We start from the raw sequence: 21,815 nt of genomic DNA on the forward strand, positions 1-21,815 counted from the left end.
GGTTTGATGGATTTGTAGAGAATGAATTAGGTTAAGAAAATTTGGTATTTAAAGGGTAGAAATAGGTTAGAATCGGAGAGGAACCGCGCGAGCCTAAATAGCTCAGTTGCGTGCTGCTGGTCTCGTACGAGACCAGCATGAATTACAACAGGTCTCGTTCGAGACTGCTTAGTCTCGAACGAGACTGTGCGTTATTTTCAGGTCTCTATTGAGACCTGGGATTAACGCACATGGTTCAACCAAACAAACCAACAACCAAGCCCAAACTCGAACCAGACCACGAATCGAATCTCAAAAAAACTTGAAATTAACCTCAAAACACAACCGGAATTTCAACGAAAAACTTAAAAAATTTACTGGTTATTACATTTGCAAATATTTGGGTTATTTAAAACCTGATCAAGAGTCGAACTTTCACCAAATACCACGTTTTTTTCGCCAGGCAGGTGAAAAGGTAGTCTTTCTACTGCAAGTTCTCTATAGAACATATCAAATTCAAATATTCTCCAACATGCTTCTGTAGCTGAAATGTATATGCGAACAAAATGAAATTAGTATTTGTTTTTCTTTCCAAAATGACATGAGTTAAGTTGTTATGTATTAATTAAATACCTGCAATCAAGATAGCTTTTTATTTCATCGTGTGTAGCTGGGTCTCCTTTGTTTGTGGAAGTTGATTCAATTACAGCAGCAGCGCGGTCGGGGCCTTTATTTATATACTTGAACAAGTATTTTATAGACCGTGAGTGGTTGCACAGCTCAACATTGATATGGCCTTGGAACTTCACAAGCAAGTTTCTATTGTATGGGATGACAAACTGGTTATCTAATATGATTCCTTGTTTTTCTACGAAAGCATCGGTCTTCCGCCTTCTATATATTGGGAACCCTTCATCATCCAACATAGTTTCTTCTGAATATTTTTTCGGAAAGCACTTGCTGCATTTTCCATTAACCATGCATGGGCAGTTAACATTTGCAATACCACAAGGACCATGTATCATAAAATTCTCTACTGCTTCATATCCGTCAAGATCAACAGATCTATCAGGTATTTCAGCCGATATCATAGTGTCAATATGGGAAGGGGTAGGATCTTTATCATCTGGATGCAAGAACAACAAAATGTGTGCATGAGGAAGACCGCGCTTTTGAAATTCCACGGTGTATAGAACTGTTGGAAATGAAAGCAAATACTGTTTATATGCGAGCTAAATTTTTTTAAAATAAAAACATACAAAATGGTTTATTGTTTTATCATTTTATCATGTAATATAACTGATAACATTTATCAGAACGTTTAGTATGGTAAATTTAAATTGTCTTCGGCTTAAAAAATGCAAGAAATGAAGGAATATTTTTTTTGACATTAAAGATAATTTCTTTGTAGAACAAGCAATATATGGAGACATACAATGACAGAGAAATATAGGAGAACACACAAACTCATATATCATATGAAATGTTTTTTGTGCACTTTAAAACCTGCTAAACTTTCATTTTAATAGTACTTGTTTGTTATTGGGTTGTATTTTAAAGAAATGGTGTTTCAAAAATTGCTGTCATTTAAAATCTCATGACTCACTTATACTATTCCCGACTGTCTTCTAAACATTTTTATGAAACTATTTTTTGTTAATGTAACTGACTTGATCAACTAAGGTGAAGCCAAAATTGTTTTATCTATTTAGCTTTACGGCCGATGTAAATTTTATCGTATAACTAATTTGAATATTTTATATATCATAAGTTCTTTACTATTGTATATTCTTTTAATGTTATTGATTTTTTTTTGTCTGAAGTTAGTTTGTTAATTTAAAATTTCGCAAAATATTGAATTCTATAGACTGTAAAAATTACAGTTATGTGATGAAATATATAGTTAACATATTAGGTATCATTTTATCATTTAATCAAACTGATAACATTTATTAGCACGTTTAATTTGATAGTTTAAACATGTTATAAAGTAGTTTGAATTGTTCTAAATATCAACTCTTCAGTATAGTGATTTTGTGAACAAAGGATCATTTCACCCCCTCAACTTGGCACGAAGTATCAAAAAAGCCCAAGTTCGCAATACCAGATCACTTTTCCCCTGTACTTGGCCAAACCGTATCAATTTCCCCCCTGCGCGCTTGTTTGTTGAAAACGCGCTTCTGAAAGCGAGTCATTTATTTTGAGCGCGACACGTGGATAGTAACTTGTAAACTGAAGAAAAAAATTAATCTGGGTCAGTTTTTTCATCGACCTTTCAACTCATTATCTGTTCTAGGTCAAAATTGGGGAAATCCTATTACTTTCAAATGAGAACAAATTTTCCCAAACTTTTCTAAAAAATTTCCCGTAAATTTCCAGTAGGAGTAAAACCTAAGAGTCTCGTTGAATTTGTGGATGTTTTGAAGCGTTTCTGAACAATGCGTCCACCGAAAAAAGCTCACAGGTTAGCGATTTCTACTTAGGGTGTTATTTTTTGTTGGTTAAATGTTAATTACTGGAATAGGTTGATTTGGTGGTTAATTTTGTTGTTTATTTTTTCTGCTAGATTGAATATGGTTGATGAATATATAAAAGTTTTTTTGAAAATCAAACATGGGGATGAATATATAAAAGGTTGGAAAGCTGGATGCAGGCCTATTATAGGCCTGGATGGTTGTTTTTTGAAGACCATCTGTAAAGGGGAATTACTGACTGCTATTGGAAGAGATGCTAATAATCAACGTTTCCCAATTGCATGGGCAGTTGTGAAATCAGAAACAAAGGCCACTTGGGTTTGGTTCTTAAAACATTTGAGGGAGGATCTGGACTTGGGTGATGGAACCAACTTAACCCTCATAACTAATATGCAAAAGGTTGTTTTTTTTTTCAAGTTTTCTTTGATACTTGCCAAACATGGTTGTTGTTTTTTTTTTTCAAGTTTTCTTTGATACTTTGTTGACTTCATTTTGGTTCATGACACAGGGCCTGCTGCCAGCTATCAAGGATACATTTCCTGAAGCGGAACATCGATGGTGTGCACAACATATTTTTATGAGATGGCAGAAGAGATGGACTGGGAGTGACTTTAGGAAGCAATTCTGGATGTGTGCTAGGAGTTCATTTGAGGAGTATTTTCATGATCAACTAGAGAAAATGGATGCCCTAGGTAAGGGTTCAGTCGAGCATCTACTAACATATCCACCCCACATGGTGCAAGGCCTATTTTGCCTATCACTCAAAGTGTGATGCAGTGGATAACAATATGTGTGAGTCTTTTAATGGTGATCTGTTACATGCTAGGAAACTTCATATATTATCCCTACTTGAATGGCTTAGGAAAGATGCTATGTCTAGGATCCATAAAAAGAGGGTTGAATCTATGAAATGGTTCACCAATGCTAGTCCTAGGTCTGTCATGATGGTTGAGAAAAATATGGATAGGGCATGCAAGTGTTATGTAGGATATAATGGGGAATCTATGTATGAGATATCTGAGGGTGAAAATGGGCACACAGTGGACCTTGCAAGAAGGAGTTGCACATGTAGATCTTGGGATTTAACTGGGATTCCCTGCCCCCATGGCATTGCTGCCATACACCACAGTGGAGCAGACTTGCTCCCTTACATTGATGACTGGTACTCTAAAGAGAAGTATTTAGCCAGTTATGGGTTTGTCATGATGCCTATCAAGGGTAAAGCGATGTGGCCCAAAACAGGGAAGGATCCCCTGTCACCACCTCAGGTATTGAAGTCTGCAGGAAGACCTAAGAGAGCAAGAAGAAAAGATAAAGAGGAACCTAAACCTTCTGGAAAACTGTCCAGGCAAGGTACTGTGATGACATGTAGTTACTGTCATAGTAGAGGTCACAATGTAAGAGGTTGTGATAAGAAGAAAAAAGGAATTCCAATTCCTACCCATGATAAGGGAAAAGGAGTGGTCTCAGAAGATGAGGATTCTACAGAAGAACCACCTACAACAGCTAACCAGGTTTGTCTGTCAAAGTTTAAGGGTTTGTTTGATCTTTAATGTTATAGTTTAGGGGGCTTTCTGATACTAGTAGTTATAGTTTAGGGTGTGTTTTGATTCCGGTTGTCAAAGTATGAGGGGTTTTTTGATCTCATATTATTCTGTTGATTATTATTCATTTATCTATCTGCAACAGGGTTCAAGAAAATCTTCAGCAGGTGTTCAAATTGGGACTCCCACAAATGCTGAACAAAGACAACACAGACCACCATCTACTAAGGACAAAGGAAAAGGGAAGCTTCCTAATTCCAAAAGCAAAACAAACACAGTGGGAGCTGGATTGTTCAGAGATAAAACTACAGGAGAGGTTTCTTTTAATGTAAGTCCTGCTAACTATTTCCATTATTATGTTATAAGTAGTATGTAATGGGCTGAATGTGTTGTGTAATTGCAGCCTGGCAAGTTAGGGGAACGAATGACACATTTATCAAAGAACCCAATCCCAGAAGAGTTTCAAAGGAATATACATCATAAACAGAATACGGTGCAATATGAAGGAAGGCCTTATTATGGACGATTCAGAGCACCTGGACCGCAGTGGAATGGGAGTGAAAGTGTCTCGACAACACAGTTGCAATCCGAGGTTGAGAGGAGGATTGGAGAATTGCAGAGGACAAAATCCACTGTTGAGTCAGCTCCAAATCCCCCCTACAACACCTCCTCTATTCCAACACCTCCAACTTTTTATAGTGTGGGTCCACAACGATTCGCACCTACACTTTCTGGCCAGTCTCTTTCACAGACTGATTCCAATTCAGTTGGTACACCATTTGGAAACATGCATCAATCTACACCAATGGGATCACAACTTTCCCAGTCTGGCCAACACTTCCATGGACTGCAACAGATGCCCACAGTGCAGCCTTCTGGTGGAGGACACAAGGAGAAGCCAAGGAAGAGAGTCAATGTCCCTTTCAAGCCCCCAAGTGCAAAACCTAATTGGAAGCTATGAGGCCATTAATTTCTCCTTGCTTTTGTTGGCTGCCTATTTTAATGTGATGTAATCTATGAAACTTTGTGCATATGTTGTTATCTAGGTTAGCCATTTTGCTTTTGTGAGAACAATGTGCCAAGGTGCACTCACTGCTTAGGTTGTTTTGGTATTATGAACACAATGTGGCTTACTATGTATTCCAGGGTTTTCATCCCCTTATGTGGGTTACTATGTTCAAACAATGTTTATGTCCCTATTAATATTTATAAAAAAAAACAGTTTGTCTTAGTTATCTTGTTTAGCAAAACTGTACAAGAACAAGAACAACAATAAATGTCTGAAAACACAATTTTTTCATTCATTAGTAATAATTCCAGCACAACTGATTGATCAATCAACAGTACATGTCATTTAGTATTGCTTATTAGTGCAACTAATACAATAGCAATAAGGACCAACATTACACAGAATGCACCAGTTACAACCCAGAATCGTTTTTTGTAAATATCCCCCTCTTCTCTTGCTACTTTAACCTTTGCTTTGTAAAATTTCTCAACGTCGTCTGCACACCTCTTGTCTTCTTCGTTATGGAGGTTACCAACAATTACTTGTCCTCTACCTGTTTCTTCAATTTCATCCAACAATTGATTGATTACCTGCTTCGAACGATAGGTAAATGCATCATCAACCCAGTCAAAAAATCCACAACCAAACTCACCCTTATTGCACCCATAAAACCTCCTGCCTGGGTTTTCTGCTGTCCAAGAAACCCAAATCGGAGCTTTCACATACCCTTCACAATAACAGTAACGAGCCGCTCCCTGATAATTAAAGTTTGGTTTGTTGAAACGTCCACGTTTGTTGCGACGGTTTCTGGATGTCCGACTTGAAGATGCTTGAGAGTTGGAACCAGTTGACATGTTATGTTTTTTGAAATAGGAAAATTAAGAAAAAGAAAAAAATTAGGGTTCATAAGAATTAGGGAAATTTAAGAAGACAAGAAAATTAGGGTTCATAAGAATGGGGTAATGAAATAAGGATGTGCAATTTAAATAATTGAATAGGAGGGTTTTTTTGATATACCATTTATAAATCAAAGAAAACCACCCGCGTGTTATGCAAACGCTCTGTGAGATTGGGCAGGGGGGAAATTGATACGGTTTGGCCAAGTACAGGGGAAAAGTGATCTGGTATTGCGAACTTGGGTTTTTTGATACTTCGTGCCAAGTTGAGGGGGTGAAATGATCCTTTGTTCGTGATTTTGTATTAGGTTCTGTAATATTTGAGCTAGCATATAAGTTTGAATTATGCTTTTCTCTACCTGGAATAGTATGACAAGCTTGTTTTTCACTTTTTACTTAACTATTGAGTGCTGCAATTCAGGTTCCTAATAATATTTGATGTTAACAGCTAACTTAATAAATAAATATGTGTATTTCCTTATAAAAAAAATTAGGAGGACATACCTGCATATATACGCCCAAAATGTTGTTTATGCTTTAGTTCTCTCATGAGCTCTTGTAGTTTGATTTCAAAATCTCTACAAGTCGCCATGACCTTACTATCCTCATCGTCAATGCCGCATTCCTCAAGTAGATAGTGAATTTCAGGCCATTTAGGATTGCAAGTGAAAGTAATGAAAAGATCAGGATAGCCTATCCAACGACAAATAGCCATTGCGTCTTGGTAACTTTGGACTCTATATCGAGGGCCACCTGTATGGCTAGATGGCAATATTATACCTTTGCCGACTCTTTTAGGATCATTATCGCCTCGTGAAACAGCATCCATAAGACCAGAATACAAGTCACACCTTAACTTCGGTTGATTGTATCTGATCCACCGAAAACGTTCTTCTTCAATAGCCATATAAGCATCGACCACAAATTGTTGCAGCAACCTTCCTGATTTAAGAAGAGTCATCCCCTCTTTTTTTTCGTGACTGAAGATGAAAAGCGTAATATTGACGCATTGTTAATTTTTTCCTACTATACTTATCAAACTCTGCATCACTTCTATGCAAAATATCAGTCCTGTATCCATCCTCTCCGTAAGCAAATATATTCGGATATTGCAAAGACATGTAACATGGGTGTAATTCTGTAATTCGTTGCAATCCATCTTTTAAGTGATCCACTATGATGTCTCTCTCAACATTTTCTTCACTGAAATCGCCGATTAACAATGTTGCAACTTCTGAAGCAACAGGCATGTTGTATAGTCTCCCATCCTTGCACCGTTTTCTTATTAGTCGGAGCTTACATTTGTTACTTGATCATTTGAATGTATATCTCGAGCCATCCTAAATGATTTAACCAGCACATTATGATCATCAAGCATTTTTTTGAAGCCTTCAACGATTTCTAAGTCTATCAAACTTGCGCGATTCGCCTTGTTTTTGAAATGCATTACCCTATTATGTATTTCATTCTCTGTGTCGTGAATATATAATTGAGCAAAGGATGGTTTTTTACCCTCTGTTGGAGCTAAAGATCCAATTAGATGAAAATTCTGTCCATTAAGTCTGAAAACAAAAGGGCCACGCTTCGTGTTAATGTCACAATCTATTCAGCCACCCATGGAAGTAAAAGAAAACATGGCATTGTACATTCGAATGTTGTGCATGTAATGGTTAGTCTTTTGTCGATCTGCGCCATTAAGCAAGTTTTTCAAGAATAAAGGAGGATCCCGCAATAACGGTAATTGTACACGACCTTCCATACAACACAAAGAAAATTTCGGATCTTTAACGAATATGCTTTTCAATGTCCTCTCTTCAAACCACAGTATTGCTCCACAAAATTTGCAAATGCACGTAGGCCGACCGAAATTCCAAGGTTTATCAAGAGTGCCTGCAAGTTTAGGGTAATGCGTAAGATTTATGCATATTTTAGTTTTGTTATATTAAACGAAGTTAAGAATATAAGTCAGGGTCAAACATATTGACGTTAAAAAAATAAGATTTGAACAGTACCCTGAGATTCAGCGCGCTTGGCAACCAAATGTCCATTGTTAATCTTCTTACTTGCCTTGGTTTCCTTTAAAATTAATGCTCTTTTCTGCCGAGCTTCTTTAGCATTGAAACGCGCATTTGCCTTTTCAACATTTTCAACAGATTGATTCTTGATAAAGGGGCTGGGTTGGACGACCGTTTCTGGATATAGAAAGTAATCGTTTCAAATGTATTTATTCATATTTTGTAAGTAGTAAATTTAAAATAAAAAATCCATATGTACCTGCATTTATAACGTTGTTGGCAGTTAAGCCTCCATGTTTTTTAAGATGGCGAGCTGTTCTTTTTTCATGCAGAACCAAGCGTCTTCTATGTCGAGCATGGGTGACAATACTGTTGTCCATTGCAATGCTGTACACAAAAAATATAAAAACACAGTTTACATAAGCAGTCGATGTTAATTAAAACTCAAACATGTAGTTATTGAGTTTTGCAAAAAAAATTCTAACTGATAGTAAAAAAGATTACAAATTTTCGTAGATGGATTCATTTTAAATCGTATGAAATAGCGTGCGAGAGATTTCTTTGCGATGAATATAGGCTAGAAAAACATGAAGACAGTAAGGTTAAATAAATTGTGTGCCTAATGCAAACAATAGAACTCCATAAATCATTTCAAATTACACAAACCTGCCTAATGCAAACATTAGAACCATTCTATTTAATAGATTTCTTTATGATTAATTCTGACATGAAAATCAAAAGCAAGATAGCTCTTTTTTAATCAGTAGACTGCAGGTTGAATATATAGAAGCTGCATATAGAAGCATAGAGATAGAGAAAATATACCTTTGTTTGGCAGTCTAATGTTTCCGGGAGCTGTAATACCCTGAACGGATGAACCTGCGAAAATCAAGAAAAGTAAATATTGCGACAATTAAGCAAATCTTTGTTGCCACGAGTAACACAGTAAAAATTTACAGGGAGCCAAATTAAAATGATAAGCTGTGTAAAGTTAAAAGAACAGATCATATTTTTTTTGCTAAAAATAGACATTGCACAAGGTTTGAACCGAAGAAGGGTCACGCTAATATCAATTTAATTTGTTATTTGAAGAAGGGTCACGCTAATATCAATTTAATTTGTCATTTGATGATAGTAAGGTCATGACCCTGACTTATATCCAGGCAAATAAGAACATAATATATTTCTTGTTTCATGCCTGATATGCAACAGCCTCTGCAAGAACCAAAGAAGATGACTCAGATTATAGTTACAGCTTTGGAAAAAACTGGTCAAAGAGGCATCATTAACAAGGGGTGGGGTGGTCTTTGTGTTGAATACAATATAAATGGCCAAAATGCACGTTCTACTGAATCAAGCTTCAACCAGTGATTAGCATTAACATTAAAAGAAATTTATAAACGTTTTTACTCTTAAGATGTATGCATCACGAGGAGAGAAAGAAGGCCAGCAAAGGAAAATGTTAAAAGTTAACTTGGCTGGAAGGAGCTGTAATTCACTTATTAACTTAGTAAAATCTAATAAGACATGGTTAAAATTGATTCGATAACAGCTAATTGATAACAAATTAATTTCTATTAAACTTTGCATGTTAGATTCCAATGAGAAGTTATCAAATTTCTAATGAAGACGAGACATATTCAGAAAATTGTAAAACAGCTACATTTCCTAATTATAAGAGAGTAATAAGAAGAAGCATATAGAGAACTGACAGTGTTCAAAGTCTCTGGGACACAAAAGATAGTCTGAACATCGGCATGATTGACAACATATTTAACAGCATCCCGACCTGCAAATAGAGATCAAATAATGTAGAAGCGGACAAGAATTTTCCCAAAAAATAACTTATTAACAGCTGTAATACGGGGAAAATAGAAATTTCGTATACACAACAAAAATAAACAGGGAGTCAACTTAATCAAATTTGTATTGGCACAAGTAAAAAAAATCTATACAGAACAAAAATTAAAAGGGAGCCAAATTAATCATATTTCTATTGCCACAAGTAAAACAAATTTTTCTGATAATGCAAGCTAACAGAGAAAAAATTAATAGTGAGCTGCAATCAATTTTTTCTGATAATGCAAGCTAACAGAGAAAAAATTAATAGTGAGCTGCAATCCGGGGAAATCCAATTTCGCATTGGATTTATTTGACGCAAAGAGGTAAAACCAATTTCGCATTCGATTTAGTTGACGCAAAGAGGGAACTCTTTAATGTCTATGATACCAACGTATTAACCTATTTAATCGACCATTCGGCACAGCTAAACAACCTGAAACTTGAAAGGCAAGCGTTACCTGAGTTTCGGAGTGTGATAGTTTCCACGCCACCGGCGAGTTCTTCGACGAAGCCGAGTGTTGTTGTTTTTTGTTTTTTATTTTATACCTGAGGTTGCAATTGGGTGATTGAAGGTGATCCATTGGTATGTCTTTGATTTTATAGGCGTCGCACGCCAAGTACAATTGATGGCTGAAGGTGATTGTTTGGTTTTTCATGTAACAGTTTCCTTGAAGGTGATTGATTGCTGCGTCATGTAACGGCTTGAAGACCTTTGGAAGATGAAGTTTCTGGAGAAGCCTGGTCGGTTGTCTTGGCGCGAAGGTTGCAGCAGCTGTGGAAGACGAGGTTGCCGGAGAAGCCATAAGGACGTGTAACGTTTGTTTTGATTTAACTCTGTTTATTGTAACGTTTGTTTTGTTTAACTCTGATTAAAAGCAAAAGAGCTAATGAATAAGAGAGCTGACCACGTGTCAAAATTATAAAATGCCATTTGTCAAAAACTTTTTGATATTCAGAATTATAATATAGTATAGATATAGATAGATATAGATACAAGAAGAGTTTATACAGGTTAAACTAAATTAGAAAAGGAAAAAGCTATAATACCCTTACAAAAGCATAATAACTATTTTAACATCACTCCTCAAACTCATGATGCGACAACAATAAGCATCGAGAGTTTGTCGGTAAAAAAACAAAAGCGCGAGAAGGACAATGACTTGGTAAACAAATATGTAAGCAGCAAGGAAGAAGAGACAAAAGACAATGTCAGCGTGTCATTCTGAATATGATGGCGAGTAATATGACAGTCAATCTCAATATGCTTGGTCCTCACGTGAAAAAACGAGTTATGAGCAATCTGAATGACACATTATCACAATGCAAAAAAAATGGTTGCCGCAAAAAACACCCATATTAGCAAGCAACCATCACAACCAAACTATTTCACAAGTAGTAAAACCCATAGCACGATATTCGGCCTCTCGTGAACATTGTTGGTCATTTACCGCAAGTGTACGGTATCACAACTAGTAGTACTCGATAAGTCGAGGTCGATCACACGAAGAGTGAATTAAGCAATGACGAGAATGAACTTAGGTGTTATTCAATTCGTTTAGCACAAATGTGTCATTTGTTTGGTTTTCAATAAGCAAATAACTAAAATTAAACAACTATTGAATTGGAATTTAAAAGACTAATTAACGATTAATCAAATACGGATTTAAACAATAAATAAAAGGCGTCTAGAGGTTGCTAGTCATGCCAAAACTAATCCTAGGTAATTGGGTCTAGTATATGGATAGTGGCTCGTGTCTAGCTATTCAAAGATAATAAATTCGCTCTCTCGAGCCGAAAATTGAGAGAATCGTCACTTGATTAAGATACCAAAATCTATTTTACTCTCGCGCAATTAGATGTCGATGAAACTAACCGAGCCGATTAATTCGCAAACTTTAACAACCTCTGAATCCCTAAATCACGCTGGTGCATCTAGGTCTCAAGTTTATGCCTAACTTGGTATGTTCAACTAGATAACTCTCGTTCTACTAATTAAACATGAATCAAATGTTAAAAGGGCAACTTAATTTAGGCATTAGGTCCAAATTAACACAACAAAACCCTAATCCAAAAACACAATCTAATCGCGTATTCATCATATATGGCAATCATAAACAGCCCATAGATTAGAGACTTAGCCAACCATAACTAACCAAACATTTACTACCAAGCAACAATTAATGAGCATTAAATAGGGAGGGGATTTTTACAGGTGGAGTGTAAAAATCCCTCTATTAATAATATTAAAATCATTAATATAGAGGATATTTTTACAATCCACCTGTTAATAATTCCACTCCATTTGTAGTTGTAAATGACTTTATTATCCTTTAATAAACATACTTTTATTTGTTTTTCAAACTGCAATTCTTCTAAATTTATATATTGAAAATCGGTATAATCTTGTTGTTAAGGATTTATTAGCCGTCAAACAGTATTTGGCAAAAACGATAGGAGTAAGGTTAGGGCAACAATTAAAGAGGATAATTTTGGAATATTGTATAATAACCATGGTTGTCAAAACCGGCCCGGTGATAAAACCGGTGAGACTAGAGGGTCAAGGGTTAAAGGTTCAACCGGGGTTCAACCGGAATTAAACCCGTATTATAAAAATAAAAAAATAAAAAATTATAACTATTAATAATCATATATATATTATATAATAAGAAACATAGACACAAATACTAAGTTAGCTTGGTGGTATTGAATGCTTCCACTAAAAATACTAAACAACCAAGGCTCAAATCCCAGCAATGACATTTAAATTCCTTATTTTTTTTAATAAGGGCTTGGGTTTTTATGTGATTGACCGAACCGGACCGGGTTTTCCGATTATTTGACCGGTTAATTGGTCCAATTCAGCGGTTATCCGGCCGGTTCGATTAAAAAACCGCGGGTTTATAATTATAAAGGTTTTTAGTGCAACCCGAACCGTTGATATGACCGGTTCGAGAGTTTTCCGGTCGAACCGGCCGGTCCGGTTCGGGTTTGACAACCATGATAATAACAAAGTAATGGATAATTAAGTTATTTTATAATTAAACTGGAGTGCAAAAGTCTCCACCTGATAGATATATAGTTAATACATATAAAATAATTTGTAATGATGTTTAAACATTGGAAATAAAAATGTATATGAAAAAGATGAAGATGGAATTTTTTTTTAAAAAAAGAAAAAAACTAGCTGTAAAAATTAAAAGTGAAAGAGAATGAAAATAAATAGTTTTATAAAGCAAAGTATAATTTAGTTAAATAAAATTATCTTCTAAATTTTTAGATTTTATTTTCAAATTCCACCTACTATACCCAATTTCAGAATTTTAATTTCAAAAATTATTTTAATTCACTCATTTATTTCAAACACAAAAAATTAAAATTGCAAATGAATTCCACATAATTTTGAGGAATTCATTCATTTCAAAGAGCTCTAAAGCTGTTAGATGCTTGGCCGATAAATATTTCTAAAAATACTAAGGAACAGTCTCGTCCCACATGGAAAAAGGGTGAGGAAAGCATATGCGAGCACATATAGAAATAACAAGTAAATGCCACCGAAAAAACATACTTACCTGGACGGGGTTATTGGGCGATCCTTAAGGCCTATGGCCTAGGTCAGTGACCTCCATTGCACCTTGGAGGGGTGCTAGCTTAAGGTCTCCCCAAGTTGGGAGAGCCTACGTCATAATTTGTGCTAGGGGGGATTGCGTTCGCGCAGCCCTCACCAACTATAGTTCTAATTTTTAAGCTTGATGAGATTCCAGCATAAGTTAATTTAGTGAGGCTTAATTATTTAAAAGACCCCTACTTTGTAATATTTTTTTGTTTATACCATGACCTAGGAAAAAGTTCATTTATACCCTTTTTTTGATTTTTTATTTTAATCTCTATCCCAAAAAAGGTACAATTGACTATATAAAATTTTTAAGGATAAAAATGTTAATAACAACTAAATAGAAGGGTTCCACCATATTTTTTCTTATTTTAAAAAATACAAATAAGTCCTTCAACTTTAAAAATGTTCACATTAATCTTCTAATTTATTATTTTTAAATATTTTAATAACAAATTAAATTATTTAAAAAATTATTTTCGGCGTGCCATCGTACTCCCCCGATCAATCGAACCCGCTAATTTTTTTTATCGTTTTAATGCCGGAAGAGCTCTCTTTCCTCCCATGAAGGAAGGAGGAGCAGCTCCTTCCCCCCATTGGGAGGAAGGGGAGGAAGGAGCAGATCTGCTCCTTCCTCCATGGGGGAAGGAGCACGCTGCTCCTCTCCCCCATGGAGGAAGGATTATGGGAGGAGGAGCTGCTCCTCCTTCCATGGAGGAAGGAGCAGCTCGCGCTCCTCCTTCGAGGAGGAGCCCGGAATTTTTTTCAAAAAAAAAATTATATAAATTAAATATTTATTATTAATTTTTTTTTTTTGAAAAGAAGGTATTTTTGAACAATTAATATAACTAATGTCTTATTAGAATAATAGTTAAATTTAAAGGATTATTTTAGCCTTTTTTGTATATAAAAAGAGATCAATTTAGTACTTTGAGGTACAGTTGAAAATGAAAAATCAAAAATAGGGTACAAATAAACTTTTTCCTAAGTTATGGTATAAACGAAAAATTATTAGAAGGTGGAGTTTTTTTAAATAATTAGGCCATTTAGTGAATAGGACGCTGTAGACAGTTAAATCAACTAATGATCGCAAGCAATTTTATTGGTATTATTATAAATAGCCCTTTTTTCAAGTATTTTTAATTATCAGAAGATATACATTGGTTGGACAGTTATATGGGTAATATATTTGTAAATATTAAAAAATGTAAATTTTATTTATTCAAATAAATTAGAACATATTTATAAAATGACAATTAGTAATAAATACTATATGAATATAATTAAAATTGAAGTTCGTGAATAAATAAACATAAGATTAATTACTAATAATTTCTATTTAAAATTTAACCTCTTAGTTTAACATATATGAATCATAATAAAGTCACAATTTTACCATAATTAAAGAAAATAATTACCTGAATATAAAAATTGTGTTTAATTTATTTTTATTTGTGAATTGTGGATAACGTGAATAATAAAATTTGTAAATGACTAATTTACTTCTTTATTATATAGGTAACTATTTAAGTTTTATTTTACAAAAAGAGCTGTAATAAGAAAACAAATATCAAAGTTGATTTAAGAAAACAGTCCCAATTTTTTTTGTATACGAGTTCTAAAAGTTTCGAAAATGAAAATGTTTCGGAAATGGGAAGCAGAGTTTTCTTAAATTTTTGCTGCACGGTAAGGGCTGTACATATTTACATGATTGATTTACTCATACATCTATTTACATGTTTAGTTTGCTCATTTAAATGATTAGTTTGCTCATTTAAATTATTAGTTTGCTCATTTAAATGATTGGTCAGCTCATACATCGATTTACATGAGTAGTTCATTTAAACGATTGGTTTGCTCATACATCAGTTGAGAGAATTGCATAAACATAATAGTATGTTACTGAAGCAAAGATAGGGACTGAATATTGAACAGTCGAATACAAAAGTCTTTTGTCCCACATCGAAACCTAGCGAGAGGAGCCTACAGTAAGAAGAAGATAAAATGAAGAATCAGTTGAAGAACAAAGCATACCTTTCTCGGCCTTTTGGCTAAGATCAAGTGTAGTATCTGTTCTTATCAGTTTAATATCTGATATGTGGATCATCGATTCACACGATATTAAATTTATTTTTTAAGGGGGAGATTCCATCACACTAGCTTGCTATTGGGGATCCTATCTGTCGCCCATGCGTTGCACTATTGCACGGGCTAGGCGCACCCTTCCAAATCTATTTAACTTTTTATTCAAAACATTTCTATTATCTCCATATAGGGCTAGGTTAAATGGAGTTAGTAAGGGATAACTTTTAGTTTTGCTTGGTTTTAGATTATTTGGACTTTAATTTTGGTTTACTGGCTTTGATTTTATAGTGCTTGACTTGATTTTATAGTGCTGGACTTGATTTTATTGGTGTAATCTGAAATGGGTCTTATCTTTTTTGTTGACATATTTATTTGATATTTAGAATGTAATAATCAAACTAAATCACGTATCACCCAATCAAATAAATTTGTTTCGTTGCCCTAAATAAAATTTATTGTGCCGCATTGGATGTATATACGATGTTTTAAATGTTTTGCAAGTCTTTCTATAGATCAACAAAAGTTATATTCGTATTTGCTGCTTGTATTTAAAATTTAGCCGTTGGATACATTGGTATTTGATAATTTCCCATATCAGAATACATCTAATTTCTAAAGTTTTGTTCCCAAACTTATACTACAAATAAAAATATATATGAGCAAAAATAGAGGACACTACGGCATCGTTTTAGTTTTAGACATTCCCTAACAGAAATAACTAACTGGAAAAATATGTTGTAGTGGCCAAAGAAAAAAAAAGAGATTGCAAAATGGCAAGCATTTCTAGGCAAGAACGAAGAAGAAAAATTGTGGAGAGAGGCAGTGATAGATTAGCATTAATCACAGGCCAAATCCAAAATCTGAATGAATCTCCATCTTCAACACCCACTTATGCCAACAGGCAACATACCCACACCGAATCCTCACCCTCCATTATGTTCTCTTCTCATGATCATTCCAAAATCAACGGTAATTGGATTTATTTTTATTAATCTTGTTTTACATTTAACCATAATTTGGTATTTAGGTTTAGATTTATGTGCATTTTATTCAAATGAAATTCATAAAATTGTTTAGAAATTAATTTAATAATTTTGTTTTCTTACATTGTATAGAACTGGTTATGTTTATTTAAATTGAAATATTACATAATTTATTTGCATATGGAATGAATTCTAGAGTAGAATTTAACCAGGGTTAATAACGAATGATAAAAAATTCTATTTAAATTGTCTATTTCATTGATGTATTGGTATTTGCAGCTGGTCCTGATGTTAAAGATAATTCAATTTCCAAGCTGATGAAACTCAGGACTATTAGTGCAATTCCAGAATCCAGAAACTATGGTAGTCCAAAGAAATCTGAATCCCGATTTCGTAATGAATCCAAAAGCTTCGACAGTCCAGATCCATCGGAATCACAAGATCATGAAATAACACCAATTCCTGAAAAATTAAAACCTCAGGATTCTGAAACCAAGACAGGAGAAATACAGAAATCCGAGGTTGTGATCCCGCAACCACAACCCCTTCCTAATAATCCACCACATCACATTCGGTACAAGTTTTTCTCTTCAAAACGGATCAACGCGAGCATCATTGCTTCGGAGAGAACACGGGCTATATGTTCGCTCATAGTAGCTTGTCTGGTGGTTATATCTTACATTGATTACCCTCTTTTCGGAATAAACATTGTTAGTTCCGAAAGCTTCATTGCTTCCAGGCCTTTATACATAATCCTGCTCACTGATGTGACAATTGTGTTTGCTCGTTTGTTCCGCGAGGGTGAAAATAATGGTTCCGAGGAGGTCGAGGTAGAAAAGAAGGAGGGTATTAAAGATGATGGTGATAATTGGGATGATGCAGTGAAGCTATTGGAGAGAGGTTTGGTTCTTTATCAGGCCTTTCGTGGGATTTTTATTGACTGCAGTGTTTATTTGGTTGTGGTTATTTGCGTCCTTTCTTTAGCATAAAGGTTTATTATGTTCACCGATGAGCTGTAGCTCAAATGCTATGTGCCCGGATAAATTTCCGTTAAAATTGTGGGATCAGTTCCTCCCATAAACGCCAAAAATTTCCACTCTTCAATTATAGATATGCACATTTTGTCTGTGTCTTTTGGTATAGATTGCAATGGTAATTAAGGTTGCTCTGTTATGACCTTATGGTTTGAAGCCTATAAGAGTTTTTATTTTTGAAAATAATGTAGTAATCTTTAGAAATTTTGTTCTATGATATATCAACAGAACATGCTTTCTACATGTTTAAGCTGCGTTTTAAGTAATTAACTTCTTAGCTAAGTAATCATGTTGTTTTATGGCACTAAACAACATACTTACCTGCGTTTTAAGTAACTAGTTTCGCATTACGTGCTATGCACGTGACTCGTAACGTAACTCCTCAATGAACATATTAGTAAATTTATTATAGTTATATCAATTTTTTATTTATAATTAATATTAAATTAGTTAAGATTTTTTTTTAAGTAAATACAATATATTCGGTTTAAATTTTTTATTCCATACTGAATTTATTCTTTTTTTGGTTTTATAATAACCATAATTAAATAATATTATCTTTAAAAATAATAAGATAAAAATTTAAATAATAATATATTAACCAAATACAGTATTTTAATTTTATAGTTCAATCAAACTAAAAGATAGGTATTCCTACTAATTTGGAGACAATTTAGTTTTGGAGATAACTTAGCTACCTATTCTAAATAGGACTTTAATTACAATAGTGATTAATTAAATAACTAATTAGTTAATGACTATAAAACCTTTATTTAATAGTAAACTGAAAAGGGTTATTCAGTAAATTTGTCTGTCCCCCCCTCCCATCCGTGCTTTTATATATAGTATAGATTAACATCTTCCAACCTCATGAACCTCCAAATCAAACGTGGCCTAAGGTTTTATGAAAGTTTAACGTATGCCATTTATTTTTTGGGGCGAGGTATAAGCAGGGGCAGAACTAGCTTTTGTAAAATGGGGGACGAAATCATACAAATTTTATTTTGAGGGGCCGAAATACATAAAAATTACTATATTTTTTCAAAAAAAAAGAAAGTTCAAGGGTGTTTTTGTTAAAAAAAAAATTTGCAGGGGCGGTCACTACCTCAGCCTTATGGCTGGTTCCGCCCCTGGGTATAAGTGTTTCCTTTTAAACTTTTAAAGAGTTTTATAAATTGATGTTTAAAACTTAAGGGTCTGTTTGGATGATTTCTGGTGTGGAATTCATTTTATTTCATTTCTAAATAAATTTTTCTTGAAAATCATTTGAAAATGAGATTTTAATTTTGATTTTTCGAATTTTAAATATGAAATTAATTTTAAATGAAATGAAATAAATTGAATATTATATTTTAAATGTAAATGCAAATTTAAATTGTGAAATTTATTTAAACCAAAAGCATATTTTGTAAAAATTCAATTGAATTCTATAAAAATTGTGAAATTCATTTTGAACAAACAGATGTACTATTGTATAACTCAGCAATTGGACCTAATTTGATGGATATATTTATAACCCAATAAATGGCATTGATATACATATATAGCTGCAAATGCTAATTGCCAATGTTGTTTTAACTGCTGGCTTGCTGGCTAGTATTGCATAAACTGGGACCTGATGCAACCCATAGATTTAAGGCGTGCAGTAAGACTTGCATCACGAAATTTAACTTCATTGTTGTAGCTAATTTTTTTCTTTTTTTCTTTTTTGTTTTCATTAAAAATCTTTAAACTATTTTAATTTAGATATTGAACTTTAATGTCAAGCAATGAGAAATATTTTATAGTGATTTCATCATGTCAAATTGAGTTCACGTGACAATCAGGTCTTGCCACGTCATTTTCTATATTTATAACGAATATTAAATTTTTATTTTCTTTTATTTTGGTGCAAGAATTTTTTTTGATGGTCCATAATTTTCGTTGCTGGTAATTTTGAAGTTTAGTTTTTCAATTGAAACAAATTAAATAACACGAGTGTTTTATTGTGCTGAAAATTCACTGCCCCATTTATCAAGAATCTACTGGTATTTCAGCTACCAATTTTTACTTTCTCACCTAATTTCAAACGATCAAAATGGGGCTATTGTAAAAATAAATAATTAAGGCATCCATAAGTATATATAGGTGGTATTGATAAATGATATAGAGTTTCTTATAATATTGAGGCTAACTCCCTAACTTCCCAGCTGGTAAGGATGAGCTTGTTGGTTGCTGGTGAGACTGTTCAATGAATTTAGGGACCATTCATTTCATATTATTCTTATTTGACCTTTTTGTATTTGCCTAATTGGTATATGTAATGGTCATCCATTGCTAGTTGTCTTGTCCATCATTCATATAGCAATAAGTTTTGGTGGAGCCAAAACTCATCAAGTAGATTGAAATCTTCTACTACGTACCACTTTCAATGTCATAAATACAGGGGCGGAACCAAAAAGAGAGTAAAAAGACCGGTTGTTATTAGAGAATATCAGATTCAAGAAGTTAGAATTAAGTTAGTTATAAGAGTTTGTTATGTTTGTTATAAAGTCTGTTAATTCATTAGATATTAAACGACTGTTTATAAAGTCGTTTTAGTTATTATAGCTGTTAAGTCATATAGGTTAATAGCTCAATGAATGAGTGACAAGTGTCACATACATTCTCTATAAAGTGTAACAGATGCAACGGTTATTTCTTAATGAGAATCAGCTCATTTTATTCCCTTCTATAATCATCTTCTTCAATCTATAATCTCTCAAATTCTTCAATTCTTATATGGTATCAAAGCAATCAAATCATTTTCAATCAAAGCTATCTTTGATTCTTGTTCTTATTAAATCTGTTATCTAATCAAAGCTATCTTTGATTTAGTTCTTGATTCGTTTCTAATCAAAGCTATCTTTGATTCTTGTTCTTAGTAAATTCGTTTTCTAATCAAAGCTATCTTTGATTCAGTTCTTGATTCATTTTCATTTTTCTTTCAATTCAATTTCTGTATTCAGTTCAATTTAATTTCTGTATTCAGTTCTTAATTCATTTTTCTTTCAATTCAATTTCTGCTAAAAAAAAAAAAAACCCCTAGAAATATGGATTTTAATCAAGATTTTGATCATCCTTCTAGTCCTTTTTACTTACATCCAAGTGAAAACCCATCTTTAGTTCTTGTTTCTCCATTGCTTAATGGGCAAAATTATCATTCTTGGTCAAGATCCATGAGAATGTGCTTAATGTCAAAGAATAAACTGAAGTTTGTAGATGAGAGTATTGCTGTTCCTTCTAAAGGAGATTCTATGTATCCTATTTGGGAGCGGTGTAATACTATGGTGCTTTCTTGGATTGTCAGATCTTTATCTCCATCCATAGCTCAGAGTATTTTGTGGGTTGATTCTGCCCTTGATGTTTGGAAAGATTTGTTTGACAGGTTTTCTCAAGGTAATGCTGTAAGAATTTCTGATTTACAAGAAGAGATATATGTTTTTAGGCAAAATAATCTTTCTGTTACAGATTATTTCACACAGTTAAAAATATTGTGGGATGAATATTCAAACTTAAGAATGATTCCTGTGTGTAGTTGCAATCCTCAGTGTGTTTGTGAAGCTTCAAAATCTGTTAAGAATCAACAAGAGGCAGACTATGTTATAAGATTTTTGAAAGGCTTAAATGAAAATTTTGCAACTATTAGAACTCAAGTTTTGATGAAAGAACACTTACCTAAAATTAATAAAGTGTTTTCTTTAGCCTTACAGCATGAGAGACAACTAGGACTAGGAATCATAGAATCTGGAATTCAAAATGCAGAACCTGTTGTTTTTGCTACTCAAGCTAGGAAATTTGTTCCTTATAATTCTGGAAATAGGTCTTTTGGTGCTAATAAGTCTTTTGCTAGTGGTAGTTCTGGAAGTTCTAATAATCATAGGTCACAGGGAGGGCAAAGAAGATTTTATTCTAATTCTAATAGTGAAAAACCAGTTTGTACTTTTTGTGGTATTTCTGGTCATACTGTGGACATTTGCTTTAAGAAGCATGGTTATCCACCTGGCTTTGTTCCTAGGCCTAGATATGTTAATCAGGTAGGAGATTCTATGATTGGTAATGAACAAGATCAAGGTTATAATGATCAAGATCAGGGTTATGAAAGTCAGGGTTATGAAGGTTATTATGTTGAAGATGCTGCTGCAAATGTTAAAGAAAGGAGAGAGTTTGATAGTAATCAAATTTCTGCCTCAAATAATTCTAAGAATGTTGCAACAACTTCTGTTCCAATGTTTACTCAAGAGCAATATCAGCAACTTATGGGCATGCTGCAACATAATGCTTCTGCAAACTCTGTCAAGATTAATACTGTATCTGCAAATTATT

At 33.8% G+C, this 21,815-nt stretch overlaps 2 protein-coding genes and 2 non-coding genes across 4 annotated transcripts; 3 read left to right on the forward strand and 1 right to left on the reverse strand.

Moving 5' to 3' along the window:
• Positions 1-495: 495 nt before the first annotated feature.
• LOC126681431 (uncharacterized) lies at positions 496-1,070 on the reverse strand. Its single transcript, XM_050376973.1, has 2 exons — positions 613-1,070; positions 496-523 (listed from the first exon to the last, which is right to left on the reverse strand). The coding sequence occupies exons 1-2, from the start codon at positions 1,068-1,070 to the stop codon at positions 496-498; spliced, it is 486 nt and encodes a 161-aa protein (XP_050232930.1).
• Positions 1,071-13,320: 12,250 nt separating this feature from the next.
• Positions 13,321-13,480, forward strand: LOC126685166 (U1 spliceosomal RNA). The gene has a single exon (XR_007643281.1). It is a non-coding gene; the product is annotated as a U1 spliceosomal RNA (small nuclear RNA).
• Positions 13,481-15,399: 1,919 nt separating this feature from the next.
• On the forward strand, positions 15,400-15,595 carry LOC126685175 (U2 spliceosomal RNA). Its single transcript, XR_007643290.1, has one exon. It is a non-coding gene; the product is annotated as a U2 spliceosomal RNA (small nuclear RNA).
• A 542-nt stretch (positions 15,596-16,137) lies between these two features.
• On the forward strand, positions 16,138-17,568 carry LOC126682523 (uncharacterized). Its single transcript, XM_050378245.2, has 2 exons — positions 16,138-16,423; positions 16,717-17,568. The coding sequence occupies exons 1-2, from the start codon at positions 16,225-16,227 to the stop codon at positions 17,424-17,426; spliced, it is 909 nt and encodes a 302-aa protein (XP_050234202.1). The 5' UTR covers positions 16,138-16,224; the 3' UTR covers positions 17,427-17,568.
• Positions 17,569-21,815: the final 4,247 nt, after the last annotated feature.

Source organism: Mercurialis annua, linkage group LG5 (genome assembly GCF_937616625.2).
Source record: "Mercurialis annua linkage group LG5, ddMerAnnu1.2, whole genome shotgun sequence".
Classification (NCBI taxonomy): Eukaryota; Viridiplantae; Streptophyta; class Magnoliopsida; order Malpighiales; family Euphorbiaceae; genus Mercurialis; species Mercurialis annua.